Below are 22,178 nucleotides of genomic sequence, written 5' to 3'. Positions count from 1 at the left end.
CCAGCCAAGTTGACACAGATTTTTGAGGGGAACACAATTCAATCCATAACATTCCACCCTTTGGCCCCCCAAAATTCATGTGCTTGCCACATGTAAAACACATTCATCCCATCATATCATAGCAAAAGTCTTAAATCAACTCCGAGGCCAAAATCCAAAAATTCTTCTTATCTGTGAAATCTAGAATATAAATTATCTGCTTCCAAAGTACAGTGGTAGAACAGGCACAAGCTAGACATTTCCATTAAAAATGGGAGAAATTGGAGGAGAAGAAGGGATAACAGGCACCAAACAAGTCAGCAGAACACGTTACGCTAGTCCTCAAGGCTTGAAAAAAATCCTCTGTTCTCTGAGACTATTTACACAATGACCCTGCCCTCCAGACTTTGGTGAGTGTTGTCTACACTCTCCAGATTCTGAGTAGAGGTCCCTTGGCCCTGGGCTTCAGCTCTGCCTTCCAGGCCCACTGGGATGGCAACTCTCCTCCCTCGGCTTTGGGTGACCCCATTCTCTTAGTCCATCTGAGTGGCTACTCCACTCTTTGAGACCTCAGAGGTCATGGCCAAACTCTTTGAGACTGAGGTAGCTTGGCTTCCTGTGTTTCTTGTCTCTTCAGCTTCTGCTTCCTGGTTCCTTGGCCTCTTGGCCCCGTGGGCCTCATCGCCAGTGTCTGCCCTGCTGGAGCAAGTGTTTCAAAGCTCTTTAGCTCTACTGATAAATGCCTGGAGGCACCCCACTCTGCCAGTAATCTCTGGCAAGAAGGCACTCAGCTTTCTTGCTCAGTGGGTCAGCAAGCCTAGCTCCACCAGTAAGTGTCCAAAGGCACCCCACTCTGCCAGGAAGCCTCTTTCACAAAGGCACTCAGTGATCTCACTCTGTGGGTTGGCTCCAGTGCTATCTCGCACCAGTCTCCTGATTCTGCTGCTGCAGTTTCTATGCTGCTGCTTCTCACCATCTGCGCCATCACCAATGTAACAGCTCTCCTCATTTCCTTCTGAGTTCTCACCAGAATTGTCTTTGAAATCCATAATTCCACCAACAGTCTCTTCAAAGCAATCTAGGCTTTTACTATTAGGCACTTTAAAACACTTCCAGCTTCTACCCAGTCACAGTTTCAAAACTGCTTCTACATTTTAGGTATCTGTTAGAACTGTACCCCACTCTTGGTACCAAATGTCTTAGGCTGGGCTGTCTAGAGAAGCAATACCAGTAAAGCATATAAATATATAGAGAGAGCAATTTATATCAAAGAAATGGCTCATACAGTTGTAGAGACTAGAACATCCCAAGTCCATGGGTCAGGCTGGAGGCTTCTCCTGATTCATGTAGCCAAAGGGGCTGGTGAACCCAAGATTAGCAGGTCAGAGAGCAGGGTTCTTGCTCACAAGCTGTGAAGATCGATGAATCCAAAGATCTGCAGGCAAGACTGCAGGTAAACTGCTAGCTTAAATTCCCAGAACCAGAAGTTAGATGAACAGGAGCCAGCTGCAGGATCCAAAGTGAGCAAAAGCCCCTGAGCCTTGCCAGGTGTCCACTTATATTCGATGGAGGCCACATGCTCAAGGAAACTCCATTTCAACTGATTGGCTACTCACAGCAGATCCCATCATGGAGGTGATCACATTATATCAAATCTCATCATGGAAGTAATCACAATACCATACAACTGCCAAGCTACGTCATAACTGCCAAACCACTGAGAATCATGGCCCAGCCAAGTTGACATACAACCTTAACCATGCCAGTGGTATATACATACAGTGGAATATTACTCGGCCATAAAGAGAAATGAAGTTCTGCTACACGCTACAACATAGATGAACCTTGAAAACATTATACTGAGTGAAACAAGTCAGTCATAAAATGACAAATATTGTGTGATCCCACTTGTATTAAATAGGCAAATGTATAGAGAACAAAGGTTATTAGTGTTACTATAGGTAGGAGGGAGGGAGAAAGGGGAAGTCATTGCTTAGAGGGTACTGAGTTTATGTTAATGGTGGCAGGATAATTTGGAAAAGGATAGTGATGATGGTTGCACAACATGATGAACATAATGTCACTAAATTTTACATGTAAAAATTGTTGAATTGGAAATGTTTTGTTATATATATATTTCACACACACATACACACAAAAGAGTCTGAGTCTGAGCCCTGGAGAATACAAACATTTAGAAGTTGAACGAACAAGATCCAACAAAGAAGACTGGGGAGAGATCTCTGTGGTAAGAGAAGAACCAGGAGAATGGGGCTTTTTGTAAGCTATGAGACTAAAGCGTGTCAGGTGGGAAGGAGTTATCAACTTGATGAGAAATTAAGCATGATAAATAGAAGTGTGACAATTGGATTTGGCCATCTGGAGGTCATCAACGTACTTAACAAGAGCAATTTCAAGGAGTAGAGGAGATGGAAGCCTGATTAGCAGGTGTAGGCGGAGAGTAGAATGGCAGTTGCTGTTTCTAATTCCTCACTGTAAAAACGGCTTGGGGGCAGTGTCTGACCTCCTCCAACTTCACATCAATGGCCCAAGGCTGATTTCTAGGAGGTGGCAGTCAGACACACCTCCTCTCTCTGCTATCTTTACCAATTCTGACACCAACTGTCCCTCCCACAGCACTCTCTCCTGGGTTTGATAATTCATTGCAATGGCCACACAGAACTCACAGACCATGCTCACAATTATGGGATTTTTTAGGGAAGTAACAGTTACAATTCAGGCTCTAGAACACTCAGGATATAGTTCTTCTATCTGGAAAGCCTCTCCCCAGCTATGCTTGAAGGCACGCCTCTCCCTGACCCTCAGTCTCTGCCCAAAGGCACTCAGCTTTCTCTCTCTGTGGGCAGGGAAGCGCACCACGCCATCTCCTGCTGCTGGGTCTTTGCTGCTGAGTCTTTCCTACTGGTCTATCCTACCTTGGTGGCGGTCGGCTCCTCTCTGCTCGGGAATTGACTCTTTTAAGGCAAAATTTACCAATCCCCTTGGTAGGCCACAATTATCTTATTTGTACAGCCCCACCTGGATAGGAGTCACAAGACCATGGCTAGAAAAGCCACACACAAAAGTAATTAATGACACCGCACTCACCTATCAACAGCTCAATCCAGAAGCTTTGTTGTAAAGGAAAACAGTAAAATAGGGCAGAAATTGGAGATAGATATGGGTCAAGGGAAGGTATTTCCAAGAGACTCAATCATTATATATTTTCATTAAAAAAAGAGTTAGAGGGAGATGGTATAGGAAAACGAAGGTATACTTACAGAGGGAAACCCATGTGAAGGTGAAAGGGAATGCGGTCCATTCAGTAGAAGAGTTTCCGTGGATAGGTTCAGGGATTCTTCAACACAACTGGAGGGAGAGCAATGAGTATGGTACAAAAATTGGGAGGATGGCAGACTTGGGTGTAGGTAAGTTCACAAATGATAGTTTTCTTATCTTTGTGAAGTAAGAAGGTACAGTCATCAAGGTACACTGAAGAGTGAGTGGGAGAAGAGAGTATAAGAGGTTGAGAAGTATCCAGAAGTATGAAGTGGTCATCTTGGAGAAGGCAAGAATTACAGGATTGCCTGGCATGTTGAGTACTTACGTAAGATAGGTAACCATGAATTTAAGTGAGAACAATCACTATTACTATGTCTTTTTTTCTAGCAAAGTTCAAGTGCTTAACTATAGGCAAGAAAAAGTTGGAGAGTTGGGTTTAACTAATGTTGGGGTTTTATTAGGTGATTACAACTGAGAGAGTGAGGTGATTGAGGATTTTTACAAGGGAATGTTTAACCATGGACTGGGGAAGAGACTTGAAGATAAGAGCATTGTGATGTATAAAGAAGAAATGACAGGGTCAATATTGGTGACCTTAGTGTGGTAGATATGTCAGTTGGGAATTGTATTGAAGGTCATGCTGCTCCAGGCTGGGCTGTAGTAACGACAAGGGCACAATTAAGGAAATGAGAGTGAGTGATTGGGATGGAATAGATGAAAAGATTATTGGAGGCAAGTCAAGGAACTGAGGCCAAGATATTGGACGGAATGTCCACATAGACTGAAATCACCAAGAATGGTAAATAACAAGTGTGAGGGAACTCATCACTAGCTACCTGCTAATGATATGCAGGTCTTCAGAGATCTACATTTATGTTTTAACCAAAGAATCTCTTCATGATTGGTAAGTGTTGCACTTTTCCAACACCTTTTCATTCACTGATAAGCTTTTAAGGAGTTCATATTTTAAAATCAGATTGACATTTTTGGATTTTGATAATGCCTAGATGATATTTCTAATGATATGCAGGTCTTAAGAGATCTACATTTATGTTTTAACCAAAGAATCTATTCATGATTGGTAAGTGTTGCACTTTTCCAGCACCTTTTCATTCATTGATAAGCTTTTAAGAGGTTCATATTTTACAATCAGATTGACATTTTTGGATTTTGATAATGCCTAGATGATATTTCTAAATGTGACTGCGTATCAGAGTATCCAGGAGGACACTATTTAGGGGCAGATGCCTGGGCCAATCCACAGAGTCTGATGCCTTTTGACTGAGCTGGATCAGAGTATCCGCATTGTTCAAAGCTCCCCAGGTAATTCTGAAGCACACCCAGGTTTGGCAACCCCTAAGTTAAACCATAGTGTTTCTGGGGTCATCTGCCCAACCTGGGCAGCCCCTATAAGGTCCTTGCCTTCTACTGACCAAGAATGACCAGGAGAGGCTCAAGTTTTCTGCCCGAACAAAGCTTTATTGAGCAAAAGTAGCTTGCGAGCGGAGACAAAGAGGAACAAAACAATGCTAGCCTTTGTCTCCCTGAAGAAAGGATTGGCTAGGGCTTATAAAGGTTTTTAGGTGGGAAGAGGCATCATCTTTATTCATGAAAGAGGTGGGGTTATGAAAATTAAGTGTGCACACAGAAGGCAGCCCAAGATGGAACCCGTAACAAAGGCTCTTGGGACTGGATGGCAGGACTTATCATGGGATGCCGCGCCTGCACAGCCCCTCGTGGTGCCAGCTCAATTCCTGCCACAGGTCTGTCAGTCACCTTGCAGATGTCTGTGCATGCTCAAGGGACAAGATCCAGCCGGGTTCTTCTGAAAAACATCTTATCAAGGAAGTACACTGAGAGCTGGGTGGGTTGTTTGCTCTTTCTTTGTTGCATGTTCCAAGATATGGGTTTTGTGTCATTAGTTAAGCACATGTTTTTAGTTCAGGGTCCTTAGCCTAGGGGCTCAGTCCTTTTTTTCCCTTCCCTATCTCAATAGGAGTTCCTGGGTTGGCAAAAAACAGTTAAGCGCTCGGCTGCTAAGCAAAATGTTGCCAGTTCAACTCCACCCAGAACTGCCTTGGAAGAAAGTCCTGGCCATCTACTTCTGAAAATGCAGCTATTGAAAACCCTATGTGCAGTTCTACTCTACACACATGGGGTCGCCATGAATCAGAATCCACTCAATGATAACTGGTTGTTGTTTTCTTTTTTTTTTTTTAAGTTAAACCATATTATAGACAGGCTTAAAGGAAGTAAACATTTTAGAAAAAGGTTTTTTTTTTTTTTCATATTTAGGTTTGAGAAGACTAAAAAATAAGAGAACGGCATTAAAATTCAGAACCAGAAAACCTCAACTCATTCTGGCAGGAATTTTAATATAACACACTGGTATTTTTCATTTTCTTTCTCCTGGTACATGAATAACAAACTTACCATACTCCAATCTGCGCCTGTAGTGACTTAGAATTTACCTCATCACATTTTGGAGAAACTGTGGAGTTGGAATCTAAGTGTATATAATTTAATTTTTTTTAAACCTATTTTTAAAATATTTTCTTTGAATTTAGTAGTAAACATGCTCCTTTACCCCTTCATATCCTTTTGCCATAGTTATTTATGCACCTTCCCTATCCCCCCTCATCCCTGAGGGAATTACATCTTACTTATCTTTGTATTTCCTATATCTCAGCACAGTGACTTATCAAAGTATATAAATATTTGATGAATAAGTAAATATGAGATTTAAGAAGTATCAGATTAATTGTTACCTCTCTGATCTCTTTATTATTCTTTAAGCTCAAGGTAGTCCTTGGGAAAAGTAGTGGCTATACTGATGTGTGAACTTAACAAATAAGGAAAATGATGCTCAAGCTTGTAATAGAATGCTCATAAATGTCAAATTGACAGACATTCATTTATCCTAGCAAGCCTACCCTCATGGGTTCAGATTAAGAAATCACTGTAATGACCTTGCCACACCTAAATCTCTTCCTTCCTGGGCTGGACTCCTCTGGGCCTCCTCCTTGCCTGGTAAAAACTAATAGATGCAGATCTGAAGCAGGGGGGGAAGAGCCTAAGTCCTGGTTCATCTCTAGCTTTAAACTGTAGAGAGTGTTTGCTGGGGTTCCACAGTTCTCTGCTATACAATGTTAAGATTCACTTTCTTCATTATACTAGAAATTCTCCTGGGTCGTTTACTCATTCATTTACTAATCACCACGTACCATGTGCCTATGTAATCAAATATAACAGTAATCAAGCAACCATCCCTGATATTAAGGTGTTTGTGATGTGGTGGAGAAAAAATAAGCATAAGCATGACAAATCACACAATTGAGGAAGTACACTGTGCCATTGGAACCCATAGGAGGGGCCTTCAACCCAGAACTGGAAAGTTAGAAAGGCTGTCTGCAGGCAGTGGCATCTGAGCTGGGAAAGATGAATGGGCGTTGTCTGAGCACAGTGATGAGAGAGCCCGGATGCAGACAAAAGAAAAAGATGTGGAAGTGAGGAGGTGAGATGGTGGGGGTGGTATTCTGGAGACCCTATGGATTTCCATGGCTGGAGCAAAGAGTCAGATTATGAAAGGGCCTTTATGTCATAGTAGCGAGTTTGAACTTCATCAGACTTGGACTAATGGGATCCTCAAAGGTTTTGGGGTGAGGTCTGAGAGAGTTTGCCCAAGAGAAGCATGCATTTTGATACCCTCTTACACTATATCTTTTTAGCAGATTGTACCTGTACCAGAAAAAAAATTTGCCACAGATAAGATGATTACCCTGTGAATCCAGAATTATTTTTAACAACCTAACAACCAAATAAGAAGATATTCAAAGTTCATGAGATTATCTGCCTGTCACGTGTGGCAAGTACTTGGTTCTCTTTGTAGAAAAGGACCTGTTACTCACTAACATTTTCAAGAAAAAAAGGACCCTGACAAACTCAGTCTGTCAAAGACTAGGTCACTTTATTCTAGCAACATAAAAACCACTTTGCTAGGCTGAAAATGTGTTCCTGGAACCTATTTCAGAATTTCTTCCCTAATGGCTTTTGTGAATTTAGGTTGAAGGGCTTTAATGGTACATCAGGGAAGGGCAGTAAAAATCTGAGAGAGAAGTGAGGGCTGTTATAAAACTACAATGCAGTTTTCTGATTGAGGAGTACTGTGTTTGATAATATTCTTTTCATAAGAACTTTGAAAACTTTATAGGCCATTCCGCCAAGAATTTACCATGAAACTACTTCCTTCTTTGGAAGAAGGTGGGAATTGTTCTTTTCTCTGAATTTAAAGATCTTATCAATGCATGGAAGATAGATACAAATCCTTTAATTAGCTACACTAGGAATAATATTTATTAAGAAACTAGAAGCATTGTAGTATCATCCTAAATTTTTTTCAATCTTTAGAATTTCAACATATAACCGTATTATATATTACATTTTTCCCGTTCTGTGGAGTCTTTACATTCACGTCATCTGTGTAACTCTAGACTTACACAGATGAAAATGATGAGGGTGACACAAATGGTTAAGTAGGTTAAACCCACCCAGAGGTTTCCGAAAGATTACAGTCTTGAAAACCCTATGGAGCTGGTCTGCTCTGCACAAATGGAGTGGCCATGAGTCGGGGTCAACTAACAAAAACTGCTACTGCTTTATGACAATTTAAAAGCCCTATCTGATTCTATGGACTGATACATATACCGTAGCAATTAAGGGTCTGTGCTCTTGAATGAGAGAGAGCTGGTTCAGAGGCCAACTCTTTCATTTATCAGCTCCGTAAACTTGATTCAGTTCCTTAACCTCCTAGAGCTTCAGTTTTCTGATCTGTAAATTGGAGACGTTAATGGTAATGGTCTCAAAGATTAACTGTGAGAATTTACTACGCTCGTGAGTGATGAGGCACTAGTACATCGCCTCAACACTACTTAGCAATTCTTGAGCATTTCTGGTTTTACCTGTTAGTTGTGTTGATTTGTTTGTTTTGCTATGAACAACTTTCTCTTTCCTTTTTACTCCCCTAGGGATATGAAGCCTGACAATATCTTACTTGATGAACACGGTAAGTTAAAAATTTGTTTGCAATCAACTACTTGACATGAAATGTAGAGCAAATTGATTATTCCTGAGAAAGGAGTATTATACATAGGAAAGGGTGTCTTGCTTGACTCAGTTACGTGCAGAAATCCTGTTTTATGGGTGGGCAGGGACAATATGGGAGAACCTTTCATTTAAAGTAGTGGCATAGTACACCAACACGCCCTTATTAACACTGAATTTACATAATGAGAAAGTCATTCTCTTTTCAGCTTTATTTCACTCCTACTAATTTCTTCAAGAAAAGCCTCACAGCTTTCCTGCGCTCGTTTGTCTTTAATATCCTTATGGCACTTAATCACTTCCCTTTTTTTCATAAAGACAGAAGACGACGCCAACTTAAGAGCGCTTGGCAGTCAATACTATCTGCCTAATAATTAGTGACATGATTTTGTCTCATTGCATCTACTCATATGCTTTCCTTCTTAGGAGGGCAAGTTGGTTTTACATTTTCAGAAATGATGTCAAATTTTCTGTCCAAAACATTTTCAGTTGAATTAAGTTAGTCAGTGAAAAGAAAAATATAAAGTAGATAACACTATACTATCATCCCCAGATATGAGAGTCATGTGGGGGATATGGCAGTAATCATGAAGGTGAAAAGTGAATGCCTGAAGTTCATAAAACACTGATTGAAGGTATTTTGTAAAACAAACTTCAGCAAACAATGTTTGAATGTATATAATCCTAATGTTTATTTTAATGTGCATGTAGATTTATTGGTCCTTCAGGAAAGATCTGTATCACACACAGCCTGCATCTTGTAACTATTACAGTGGCAATACAATCCTTGTTGTGTATTTTAAAATCTGCTCAGTGAGAGAGTACAGAATCTGCAAAGCTCCTTATGCATAGCTCCTTATGCATTTGATTCTTACATAAGGGATTTGGAAGTGGGACTGAAACTCCAAGTACCCTCCATTGCTCATTATTTATTTACCTAGTTGAATTTTAAACCTGACTTGCCAGACCCCACCTGTGCTCAGAGGGCTAAGCAACGATTTCGTGTTTGACCTCTAATTTCAAAGCTCAGGGTCATCATTTATTTATGGACTGTCTAAAAGATTTTTTCCACGTTCTCCCAATGCCTCATTTCATCCTTCCCTTTATTGCTTCTGACATTTGGGAACAGATTCTCTGAATCTCAGAAATGTGAGCAATGTGAGACTTAGCGTGAAGGTGACTTTTGTGAAAACACCAGCTATCACTACCTTAAATAGGAAGCTGCATCCTCTCTCATGAATAAACTCTAGAGAGCTTCACAACCGTGAAGAAGGCCTCCCCTAGCCTATGCTGTCTGCCGTCGAGACAATTGCAACTCAGAGTGACCCTACAGGACAGAGTAGAACTGCCCCATAGAGTTTCCTAGGCTGTAATCTTTATGGGAGCTGATCGCCAGGTCTTTTCTCCTGCAGAACCGTTGGTGGGTTTGCTCAGCCGACCTTTTGGGTAGCAGCTTAGCACTTCAACATTGTACCACCAGGGTTCCTTCCTCCAGCTTATGCCATAAAAAATCCAAACCCATTGCCATTAAGTCGATTCTGTCTCATAGAGACCCTGTAGGACAGAGTAGAACTGCCCCATAGAGTTTCCAAGGGGCAGATGGTGAAATCAAACTGCTGCCTTTTTGGTTAGCAGCTATAGCTCTTAACTACTATGCCACCGGGGTTTCCCTTAATCATTGTAAAAAATGAAAACCCATTGCCGTCGAGTCGATTCTGACTTATAGGAACCCTATAGAGGGTACATTTTTCACAACTTAGAAAACGTTCTCCCCCTACCTACAATGGCCTTATGACAGTGCATGGCTGGCCAAGCACAACCTAGGTTGGGGTTCTGCCCCCATTTTCCCCCTCAACCAGGTGCCTTTCTGAGTAATGTCTATTATACCTACGTTTTGAAAGGGCCTGAATGTAGTCATATAGAGTCCATCAGTCAAAAGCTTTTCAAGATTTACCTCCCATTCAGAGAATGAATAAACCCAAACTAGTTCCATGGAGTCAATTCTGACTCGTGACAACCCCATGTGTGTCAGAGTAGAACTGTGCTCCATAGGATTTTCAATGGCTAATGTTTCAGAAGTTGATCACCAGGCTTTTCTTTGGACTTGAACCTCCAACCTTTCGTTTAGTAGCTTAACTTGTGAAACGTTTGCACCACCCAGTGACTCCATTTAGATAATAGTATTTTAATATTAGGTCTTAGACATGGTTTCATGTTATTTCTACCATGAAATTATCCTCTTCTCTTTCATTCAATATCTTTTTCTTCCTCATTTTCTTGGTCACCTTGGTGATTGTAGATTACGAGAAAATTCAGAAAATCAATTATCACCCTTGGAAACTACCCTTGTGAAAGATTAATGGTATAATATGGTGGTTAAAAAACAGCCCTGGTGGCACAACGATTAAGCGCTCAGCTGTTAACCAAAAGGTTGGTGGTTCAAACCCACCTAGCAGCTCCACAGGAGAAAGACCTGGCAATTTGCTCCCATAAAGATAACAGCCTAGAAAACCCTATGAGACAGTTCCACTCTGTCACATGGGGCCACTAATTAACTCGATGGCACCTAATAACAACAACTACATAGTAGTTAAGAGTGTGGTTTCTAGAACCAGATTTCCTGGGTTCAAAACCCAATTTACTCTCTCACTAGCTGTGAGAGTTTCTGCAAGGTTACCTAAACTTTCTTCTCATCTTAGTTAATTCAGAGCAAAAAGTAGTAAGTTAATTAATACATTTAGTGTATTAATGGATAATGCCCCCTTTCACTCTCTAGTTTTTTTGGTTTGGACAATGAATTAAGAGGGGGATTTTCCATATTATATTCCCACCCTGAACTCAACTTGAGAAGCACTGCAAGTAATAAAGGAAAAGCTGCTCTGGGAAGTGTGATCTATGTGAAATGGGATTGAGAGCCACTCTCTAAACATTGTTTTAGGGGTCCCTTTCCAGAGGGGAAAAATTGTTTTAAAGTTATTTTGCTTTCTGTTTATTCCAATTCTGCAAAAATGGTGTCTCTCAGGCATAGCTCAGGGACCATCATTAACCATTTTTAAATGAATACATTCCTGATACCTGCCCCAAGCTCATTGTGTAGAGTTGCTCTTGTGAGAATCAGCTGAACCACACATCAGTGCCTGCCTTTGGGAGTGTGATTTTCCACATGGAGCTCATATTTGAAACCTTCGTTTGTCTTCTCTGTCCACATTTATAGTATTTCTCCCCTGATGGGCCATCACATGGGTGTCATGCACGGGGATTTTAGCAACTGTGAAGGATAACTGCCCATCACTTTGACATGGCTCCTATGCCCATCCCTCCAAGTGAGCTGTGTATTATACCACATTGCCGAGATTTTAATTCAGCACCACTCTCAACACGTCTTACCAACTAGATGAGGCTGTTTCAGAGATGCAGTAACAGGTGAAAACTGTTTTATTCATATGGTTCATATTCATCAGAAAACACTCACATTTAAAGGAAGCTAAATCCTTTTGTAGAGTGGAGAATCTTTCCATGATGTGAATGAACATTCCTTGTACATCAGAATTTTACTTTAAAAAAATGTTTTTAAAGTAGAGTATACCTTTTACTTTTGTTCTTACCAAGTGTTTCATTTCCTAGTTCAGGGCCCAAGATAGCATCAGAACTTGGATGAGGCAAAAACCCATTATCAACTGTTTTGATATATATTTTCATATCCTACCAATTTAAATACCTGTCTATCAATTCCATAGTGTCTAGAATTTTTAAGTTTTTCTTAAATTATTTGCAGGAAAAAAAAAAAAAGTTGCACCCAAAGGAACAATAATGTCTGTCTGGCATATCAGAGAAAAATAACAATTATGGCATCATCTATAATTTAGGTTTCTTAACATCTTTCCTAGACACAAGGAAAAGTGAAAACTCAGTCTGGAGGTGTGAGTGAGGAAGAACTGAGCTGGCTACCTTAACAACTTCCCTCTTTGCAGAGTCTCAAAGTGTGTCTAAAAATTAAGAGGAGAGAGTATATATATATATATATATATAAACAAAAAAACAAACCCATTGCTGTCAAGTCGATTCTGACTCATAGCGACCGTATAGGATAGAGTAGAACTGCCCCATAATGTTTCCCAAGGAGCAGTTGGTGGATTCGAACTGCCAACCTTCTAGTTAGCAGCCAAACTTTTTAACCACTGCGCCACCAGGGCTCCATATGTATATATATATATATATATATACATACACACACGCACACACATGCTATATGTATACGCGCGCACACACACACACACACACCCCAAACCAAAAACCAAACCTGTTGCCGTGGAGTGGATTCCAACTCATATATACATGTATTCACATAAGTACACGTATGTATATACCCCATACCCCACTGCCGTCGAGTCGATTCTGACTCATAGTGACCCCATATGGTTTCCAAGGCAGTAAATCTCTACAAATATCTACGGAAGCAGACTGTCACATCTTTCTCCCACGGACCTTTCAGTTAGCAGTTGACTACTTTAATCACTGCACCACCCGAGCTCCATATATATATACACACACACTTAGTAGAATACTCTACGCTATCCCCAGATAATCAGATTTATTATGTCTCAAGTAGTGCCTTTTGTTATGAGGTCAATTTTGACTCATAGCAACCCTATGTGACAGAGTAGAACTACCCTATAGGGTTTTCAAGGCTGTAATCTTAACAGGAGCAGACTGCCAGGTCTTTCTTCCTCGAAGGTTCTGGGGGGGTTCAAACTGCCAACCTTCCCATTTATAGCACAGCACTTAACCGTTGCACCACCAGGGATCCTTAAAGTAGTGCCTAGGAATACACATTTTTAACAAGCATCCCAGAAATATATGGCACATAGACTCTAAGCACTTGGGTGGATTGGGGAGAGTGTTGACAGTTAGGGGCAGTGCCAATTGATTGGTTATGGTATCTGGAGTGCTGTGTTGAGAAATAGTCTCAAGCTGAGCACAGACTCAGTGAAAAAGAGTATAAATGATGACAACAACAAGGACTGAATTCAATAACTCAATAATGTGATCATATTTTTAATATGATCTTAATACGAATTCAGATTTTTAATACGATCATGTGTCTCAAGGGACAGAGATGAAAAGGAGGACAAAGCCCTTCCTTTAAGAGTGCTACATTAGAATGTTCTGAGCCTTGTACCTAAACAACTTCATATTAAAGCAAACCAAAAAACCAAACCCGCTCCCATCAAGGCTATTCTGACTCATAGCAACCCTATAAGACAGAGTAGAACTTCCCCATAGGGTTTCCAGGGAGAGCCTGGTGGATTCAAACTGCCTACCTTTTGGTTAGTAGCCGAACACTTAACCACTGTGCCACCAGGGCTCTTCATATTGAGGAAGTGGTTCTCAACTGAGGATGATTTTGCCCTAACCCCTTCCCTACAGAGGACATTTGTCAATGTCTGGGAAACATTTGTGTTTGTCATGATTCCAGCCATTAGTGGGACATGCCATTGGCATATAGTGGGTAGAGGCCAGAAATGCTACAAAACATCCTACAAGTCACAGAACAGCTGCCACGAAAAGAATCATCCAAGACCTCGGTAGTGCTGAGGTTGAGAAACTCTGCCCTAACGGTTCCCTGGAAAGAGGTCGGAGAACTCCCTCACTCTCAAGTCGATTCCTGTGTCCTCCAATCAGCAGCCGACTGAACACTCCCCTGTGAGCCAGCACCCAGATTCATCTTCCCAGACCAAAAGGGAGCTTGGCAAATAGATAATAGTGATGAGCAGATAGAGAGTATGGCAGCATAGTGGGCCTGGAATTGAGGCTTAGGACTGGTGTCCATGGCTCTGGGAATTTCTCCTTTCCTTGGCACCAGGCTAGAGGTTCCAGTAGATCCTGGCCCTCAAATGATTCTCCCCCATCCTTTGCTGTGCAGCCTGACAGGGAGATAAGCTCTGAGCCGACCAGAAGGTAGTTGTTTCAGCTTATTCAGATGTTTGGTCTTGTGATGTAGCACAAAAGTTTCCAGGACAAAAGGGGTCCTGGAAAACACCTAGGACTGCTTTCTAGATCCTAACTACCAAAAGGATAAAACCAAATCCATTGCCATCGAGTCTATTCCGACTCATAGTGGCCCTATAGGTCAGAGTAGAACTGCCCCATAGGGTTTGCAAAGCTGTAATCTTTACAGAAGCAGAGTGCCACATCTTTCTCCCGCAGAGCGGCTAGCGGGTTCAACCTGCTGACTTTTCGGTTAGTAGCCAAGTGCTTAACCACTCCGCCCCCAGGGCTCCTTAGATCCTAACTACAGCTCTGCTAACTCTGAGCCCTGTGAACTTGAGGAAACCTCAAATAACTGAGCCTCAGACTCATCGTCTGGAAAATAGGAGCTAGCTCATAGCACTACTATGAGTTTCAAAGGAGAAACTTTATGTAAAAACATTGTGAAAAGTGCCATTAATTGTACAAATACAAACGTAAATTCAACATTCTTTCAACAGCATTCAACAGATGTTTGATGAGTGCTTACTGAAGTCAGGACCTTCTACTATATCAGGTCTTTTGAAACAGCAGTTCTCAAACTTTATTAGATATCAGAATCACCTAGAAGGCTTGTTAAAACACGTATTGCTGGGCCCAATCCCCAGAGTTTCTGCTTCAGGTGATCTGGGCTGGGACCCGAGAATTTGCATTTCTAACAAGCTTCCAGGTGCTGCTGCTGGTCCAGTGACCACACTTTGAGTACCAAGTGGCTCTAAAACATCCGCTGCCTCTACCAAGTTGGCCTGGAAAATTGACTGAGAATAAAGTAGAGGGTTACATGTCTGGTTGCTCACCTGAATCACCTGTGGGGTTTTGTTGTTATTGTTGTTTTGATACAGGTGCCTGGCTTTTCTGCCAGTATCAGTATCAGCTGCCATCAAGTCAACTCTGACTCATGGTAACCCCATGTATGTCAGAGTAGGACTGTGCTCCATAGGGTTTCAAAAGCTGATTTTTCAGAAGTAGATCACCAGGCCTTTCTTCTAAGGCGCCTCTGGGTAGACTCAAACCTCCAACATTTTGGTTAGCAGCTGAGTGTGTTAACTCTTTGCACCACCCAGGGACACCTCTCCTACTCTAGTCCCACTGAATTGGAGTCTCAGGAGGGGGAAGGCCAGCCATGTATATTTTGTAAAACTACACTCGTTTGACAGATATCAAGTGTACACTTTCTTCCTTATTTATTTAATCTTCCCAACAACCTCATGAGAAGACAACTATTATTATCCTAACTTTACAGAGAGGATTAGTAACTTTTTCAAGCTAACACAGCTAGTTACTGGTAGAACCTGCTTGAAGCCGGACAGTCTGACTCCAGAGTACAAGCCCTTAACCACAAAGTCTCCAGGCTCACCAAATTTGTATCAAGCCTTGGAACCACTGGTCCAGACCAGTGCTGTGAGCATGAGAACCAGGGGGAGAAAAAGAAAAAGAAAATACACTATACTATGATAATGAGTTATTGAAATCATCTGTTGGTGCCCTTTGGGCAAGGACACCTTCACTTTTACCTGGATGATTTCTGTTTTTACTTAATTAAATTGTCATCACATACACAAAAACAAAACACTTCTGCACAAAATAAAGCCCCAGTGGTGAATACACTGAGATTTCTCTTTAGCAGCAGGCTGGGTGCTATCAGGGCAGACAGTGAAGTTTGACACGAGGAGTGGGGATTCTGGGACGAAGGGAGAAGAATCTGATGACTTCCTTCCAGTTACAGCCACGTCACATCAAAACCACAGAAGCATGTAAATGGAAATGCCAACACATCAAGACCAGATGACTTTTGTGCCAACGGCTAACATAACGGGCTTGTCTGCTTGAGCTCTGATAGTGCCCTTTTGTTCGTTCCAGCTGTAAATGCAAGCACCCTAAAGCACTTTGTAGGGTGTGTTCCTTGCCAAACTTAAGTGTTAGACCTGCACTATATTGTCATGAGTGTCAGAGCTGAGAGGGACTTTAAAGATCATCTGACTTTCTTTTTCTAAAAGGGGAAACTGAGGCTCAACATAGGAAAGGCACTTAAAGTCGTATTGTATGTTAGGGACATAATTCAGGGTATATTCCGGGTATGTTAGTTAGAGATCTCCAGAGAAATAGGGCCAAATGGAGACACACAGACACACACACACACACACATACACACACACCTGTGATGTGGCAAAACAGGTGGAATTGTGCACTGCAGATTAGCAAGTAAGCACAAGTAAGCCTGTGCATACCTTGCTTATTGGGTAATCCATCCCTGCTGGCAAGTCCAAGTCTGTAGGGCAGGCCAGACGGCTGGAAACTCAGGCAGGAGTTGATGTTGCAGTCTTGAGTCTAAAATAACATAGGCTTCTGGGATGGAAACTCAGGCAGGAGTTGATGCTGCTGTCTTGAGGCAGGTTTTCTTTTCTTTGGTAAACCTCAGTTTTTGCTCTTAAGGCCTTCGAATGATTGGATGGGGCCCACCCACATTATCGAAGGTAATCTCCTTTACTTAAAGTCAACTGATTATAGATGTTAACCACATCTACAAAATCGCTTCACAACAATACCTAGATTAGTGTTTAATTAAATGACTAAGGACTGTGGCCTAGACAGGGGCATTGATGGTTCAGTGATAGAATTCTCACCTTCCATGGGGGAGACCTGTTTTGATTCCTGGACAACGCACCTCAAGTGCCGTCACCACCTGTCAGTGGAGGCTTGGGTAACGCTATGACACTGAATGGGTTTCAGCAGAACTTCCAGACTAAGATGGACTAGGAAGAAAGGCCTGGCCATCTACTTCTGAAAATCAGCCAATGAAAACCCTGTGGATCACAACAGTCCAATCTGCAACCTGTTATGGGGATGGCGCAGGACCAGGCAGCAGTTCTTTCTATTGTGCGTGGAATCACCAAGAGTTTGGGACCGACTCAACAGCAGCCAACAACAACAACAACATAGCCTAGCGAGGGTGACACATAAGACTAACCATCACATCTGGTCTTCTGACTCCCAGCCTAGTACCCTTTCTTCAGTCTCTTGAAAAAGAAAAGTTGTGTTTTTCTCCCCTACTTTCCCTTGATAACAAATACAAAAAATTACTAATGGTATTTCAGAAAAATAGGGACAATAAAAGGACTCTTTCTTGGCACAAAGAAATAAATATACTGTGTTTTTACGCAAATAATGCATGTCTTCTACGTTTGTTTGCCAGCTGTGCCCTCCACCGGTGAGGTATTTTTGTAAGCACCTCTATGCCAATGTTTGTTTTTAGGGGTGCTTATGAAAATACCTTGCAGGGGGAGGGCACAGTTGGCAAACAAATGTAGAAGGCACACATTTTTTGCATAAAAATATGGTGTATGTATCCACACCAGTGCCAACTTTGTATAACTATGTCTATTTCTTTGGTTTTAAATAATATGATCCCATAAGAAATTCTTGGTGATCTGATACTTTGAACAGCTTATGGCTGCCTCCCTCTTGATATACATGGGCTAAACCATCCTAAAATGTCACCAGCAGATAAAAACTGCCTAGGGAGAATGACCAGAGTATAAGCTTTTAACCACTAACGCTAACACTTGCTGAGGTCCAGCTACAAATTTACAAATTTGCATATCGAGTTCCTGCTGCTAGAGGGTTTCAGGTTGGAGACCATATTGGCCTTGGGAAAAGAATGACTGAGATTTTACTACCTGTATCCAATTGTAAATGGCAACAAGAATTAATAAAGTAAGCTGGCGGTTGCTTTCGATTAGAAGCATGGTTGTGCCACTGGGTTGAGTGAGACTTAATGTTCTCTGTGATTCTTCTCTCTTCAGGGCACGTGCATATCACAGACTTCAACATCGCAGCAATGCTGCCCAGGGAGATGCGGATCACCACCATGGCTGGCACCAAGCCTTACATGGGTATGGGCTGTGTGGGCCACTGTAGTTACTAAGAGAAAGGCTTTTATTTTTCATTCCTATGCAGTTAGTGGCCATCAAGTCAACCTCCAGCTAACTCATGTCAACCCCATATAGACATCACTTATTACAGGTCAAATCTTCTGTACGGATTTGCAGCTAGAAATGACAAGTTTCTCTCAGACTTTACCTGGGGATCTTAGGATTTCACGGATCTGAAGTAAGCCTCAGATTCTCCAGTTTAATAAGCACCCAAGATGATCTTTACTCAGGAGAGCCTTAAACTACATTTTTAAAATGCTTTAAATTTTTTTTTTAACTTTGGTGAAAGTATACATAGCCAAAGATACCCTATTTCGACAGTTTCTACATGTGCAATTCAGTGACCTTGGTTAAATTCTTCACGTTGTACTACCATTCTCACTATCTTTTTTCAAATTATTCCACCACAATTTCCTTAAACTCACTGCTCCCTAAGCTTCCATCCAACCTTTTGAGTTACTGTTGTCAATTTGATCTCACGTAGAGAATTCTTTAAAAGAGCACAATGCTCAAAGCAGACATACTTCATTGAGATGAGCTTTTGTTGTTGTTGTTGTTCAAAGAAGACTTCGGGGAATAGTTTTGGCTTAAGGTTTAAAGTTTAAAGATTATCTCAGGGCAATAGTTTCAGGGGCTCATCCAGCCTCAAGGGCTCCAGAAAGTCTAGAGTCCACTGAGAATTTGACATTTTGTTCTGGATTCTTCCATAGAATCTTTGATCAAAATGTTTAGTAATGGTAGGCAGACACTGTCCAATTCTTCCAGTCTCATAATAAAGGAAGCAGTTGTTCATGGAGGCAACCAGACACGCATTCTATTTCCTCCTAAGATTCCTCTATTTCTTAGGGTAAGTGGAGATCCATAGTACTTTGGATGGCTCCTTGCTAGCTTGTAAGACCCCAGTCACTACACAGTGAACTAAAGGTAGAAAAGAAGTTCTGAGAAACAAGGTTCACTTGTTGGAGTCAGCCATCTCTGTGTAGACAGACACAGTTCCAGCAGAATTACCCCTACCTGCCATCCACCCGAGAACTATATGGGGAGAACTATTGCCTTTGGGGGAGTATACTATATTCAAGAAGAGGGACTTCTTCCTCTACTCTCTCTGTTCTTCCTGAAAGCAGGTGAGTCAGGTCTCCAGAGAATCATCTGTGAAGTCTAGGGGTAACTGCAAGAAGGGGCACCTGCATTCTATTCTTGGTTGGATGTCTATTTAGTCCTGGATTTGCTGATTGGCTCTTGAGATGAAAGAACCTAAATTGGCTGGAGAGGATTAATGAGTTGGGGAGCAAGGCTTGCTGGGCACCATAGCAGTGGAAGACAAAGACAGGAAGACAAAGATATGCAATAGGGGGTGGGGAGGGCGTGGTATCCACCAGGGGATATGATCCAGCTTAATAAGGGCCCTCTGATGCTCTAGGTTGCAGCCCGGAGGGAGGGAGGCTCTTGTCACCATGGCTTAATGGAGACATCACAGTCCCAGTGGAGCCCAATTATATCAAAATCTCTAGGGGTGAGCTTACATCAGTTGCAGATGAATTGATACCGATTCATGGCAACCTCATGTGTGTCAGAGTAGAACTGTGCTCCACAGGGTTTTCAGTGGCTGGTTTTTTTGGAAGTAGATTGTCAGGCCTTTCTTCCGCAGTACCTCTGGGTGGACTTGAACTTTCAACCTTTCAGTTAGCAGCGTTAATCATTTGTGCCATCCAGGAACGCCAGGGCATGGGCTTAGTGTGGTTGAAAAGCTCCTCGGGTAGTTCTCATATACAGCCAGAGCTGGGAATCTCTGTCACAGACATGTACTATGTCAACTATTAGAAGCAATGGAGAGAGATCAGTACCTTCACCCTGCAGCAGGGGCGGGGGCATTTATGTTAAGATTCCTGTCTCTGCTATCTGTCCTCTATGTCCTAACATTAGAAAGTCCTTTCTATGAGAAGGGAGAAGGAGGTTTGTGACAGCCAGATCAGCCTCCCATCTCCACACCAAGGTGGCCAAATCCAGCCTTCGGAGTGGGGATAGCTTTGAATCAGGTATGAAGTGAGTTTTAAACTTCACAAGACTGAATTTTAAAGTACCCAAAGTCAATATTTTAATAAACAAAAGGGATTAAAGTCTATTAGATGATCAACCTGAGCTGTCATGAAGGTAGCCTGCTACCCAGCAAAAAAAAAAAAAAAAAGAGGTTAGACATAGCACAGCTGCTGGCAGATGATAAAAGAATAAAAACTATTCATGCTTCTACCCTAACAACTTGAGATGCTTGAAGCAGGTGATGCGACTGGTTAAACTGGTGAGATTTAAGTCAGGGTGGCATGAATGGCATCAGTTAGATATGGTCAGAGTAACTTGCAGGCAAAAGATTTGAACTTGAAATCAAGGGCAAGAGCAATGCCACTTTCTTTTAATATTGCATCCTCTTCCCCATGTAACTAAAGAGAAGGAAGGAGGGAAAGTGAACCCCTGCCTGCAGGGCCCCCTTTCTTTCCAAGAGAAATCTACTATGGGAAAAAATACTTTATATGATATTTGAACAACTGCGAATTCCACGGCTGCCAATTACCATTGGGTAGGGGTGGGGGATAAATCTCTTTTGTCACATCTGTAACAATGGACACACATAATTCAGTCTATTTTTTGCATAATATCCATGGTACACAACTGATAAAACGGAATATCAAAGCCTGCTGGCCTGATGAGTTTATTCTGCAGGTTTCCACATTAAGGGCCGTTTTCTTGGAGCCAAATCAGAAAATGTGCTTCTGGGTTTTCTAGGGCTGGTTTCCATGGTGAGAGGAGGAAAGGGAGGCCACCTTTCTTTTGCTCTCCCCAGTGATTTTAAATACAATATCTGTATAACTTGATCCTTTTAAAAATGGGCATTTTTAGTCTTTTCACAACAACATGGAACTAGGAAATTGTAATCTGAACAAGACTCTATGCACCTCCCTACCCTCACCTTATAATTAACAATTACTAATATCTGTGAAGGCTTTCTATGTACCAGACAATGTGTTAAGTGTTTTATATTCATTTACTCATTTATTTTGTTCAACAATCCCATAAGGCAGACTATAATTATCACCATTTTACAGTGAGGAAAATCAAAAGCTAAGCAACTTGCCCAAGATCACATGACTAATATTTGACAAAGCCTAGATTTAAACCAAGTTCTGACTTCAAAAATCAAGCTTTTCCTTGAAAGAGACACTTTTCTTTCACCAAGGTATTTTTATTTATGGTTCTGAAATGGTAACCAGTTTAGGCAGGCCAACCTGTAGAAATGTTTCTTGTTTTATTCCAAAATGAATATCTGACAGTGCTCACTGATCTCTATATCCAGATACTGCCTGTCATTTTTAATGATCAGATGTTATACAATTATAGGGATATGTAAAAATTTATTTAATCAATTCTCTATTGTTGAATATAAAGTTGTTTCTAATTTTATAATATAAATAAATCTGTATTAAGAATCCTTGTACCAAAATTATGTCCTGCAGCTTAATTATTTCTTTGTGGTAAATCCCTATTAAAAGAATTCCGGATCAAATGTTATATATGCTAATGCATTTCCTTCTTGAAAGCTCCTATTGATTTCTATTCACACTGTCTCTGGAAGTATCTGAGGATATTCACTTCCCTAATTCCTTATCAATGTTGCGTTATCAGTATCTTTAATCTTCTCAAGAAGATAATTAAAAATGATACTTCATTGTGACGTTAAAATTTCATATCTGGACTCCGACAACATGGCGGTCTAGGCAGAAGCACCACGCCGTCCCTCCACAACAAAGATCCGAAAAACTAAGCCAAACAGAGAATCAACAATCCTGAAACCCTAGAACATCAAAT

At 41.4% G+C, this 22,178-nt stretch overlaps 1 protein-coding gene across 1 annotated transcript in view; it reads left to right on the top strand.

Annotated features, from left to right (window-relative positions):
- Positions 1–22,178, top strand: part of STK32A (serine/threonine kinase 32A) — a 171,553-nt gene that overhangs the window by 106,215 nt on the left and 43,160 nt on the right. The window contains exons 5-6 of the mRNA XM_004384932.1: positions 8,286–8,323; positions 18,192–18,281. Of these exons, the coding sequence (XP_004384989.1) occupies positions 8,286–8,323; positions 18,192–18,281 (128 nt within the window). The remainder of the gene's footprint in view (positions 1–8,285; positions 8,324–18,191; positions 18,282–22,178) is intronic.

The sequence above is a fragment of the Trichechus manatus genome, unplaced genomic scaffold (genome assembly GCF_000243295.1).
Source record: "Trichechus manatus latirostris isolate Lorelei unplaced genomic scaffold, TriManLat1.0 scaffold00130, whole genome shotgun sequence".
Lineage (NCBI taxonomy): Eukaryota > Metazoa > Chordata > Mammalia > Sirenia > Trichechidae > Trichechus > Trichechus manatus.
This window is presented reverse-complemented; position numbering and strand designations above follow the sequence as displayed.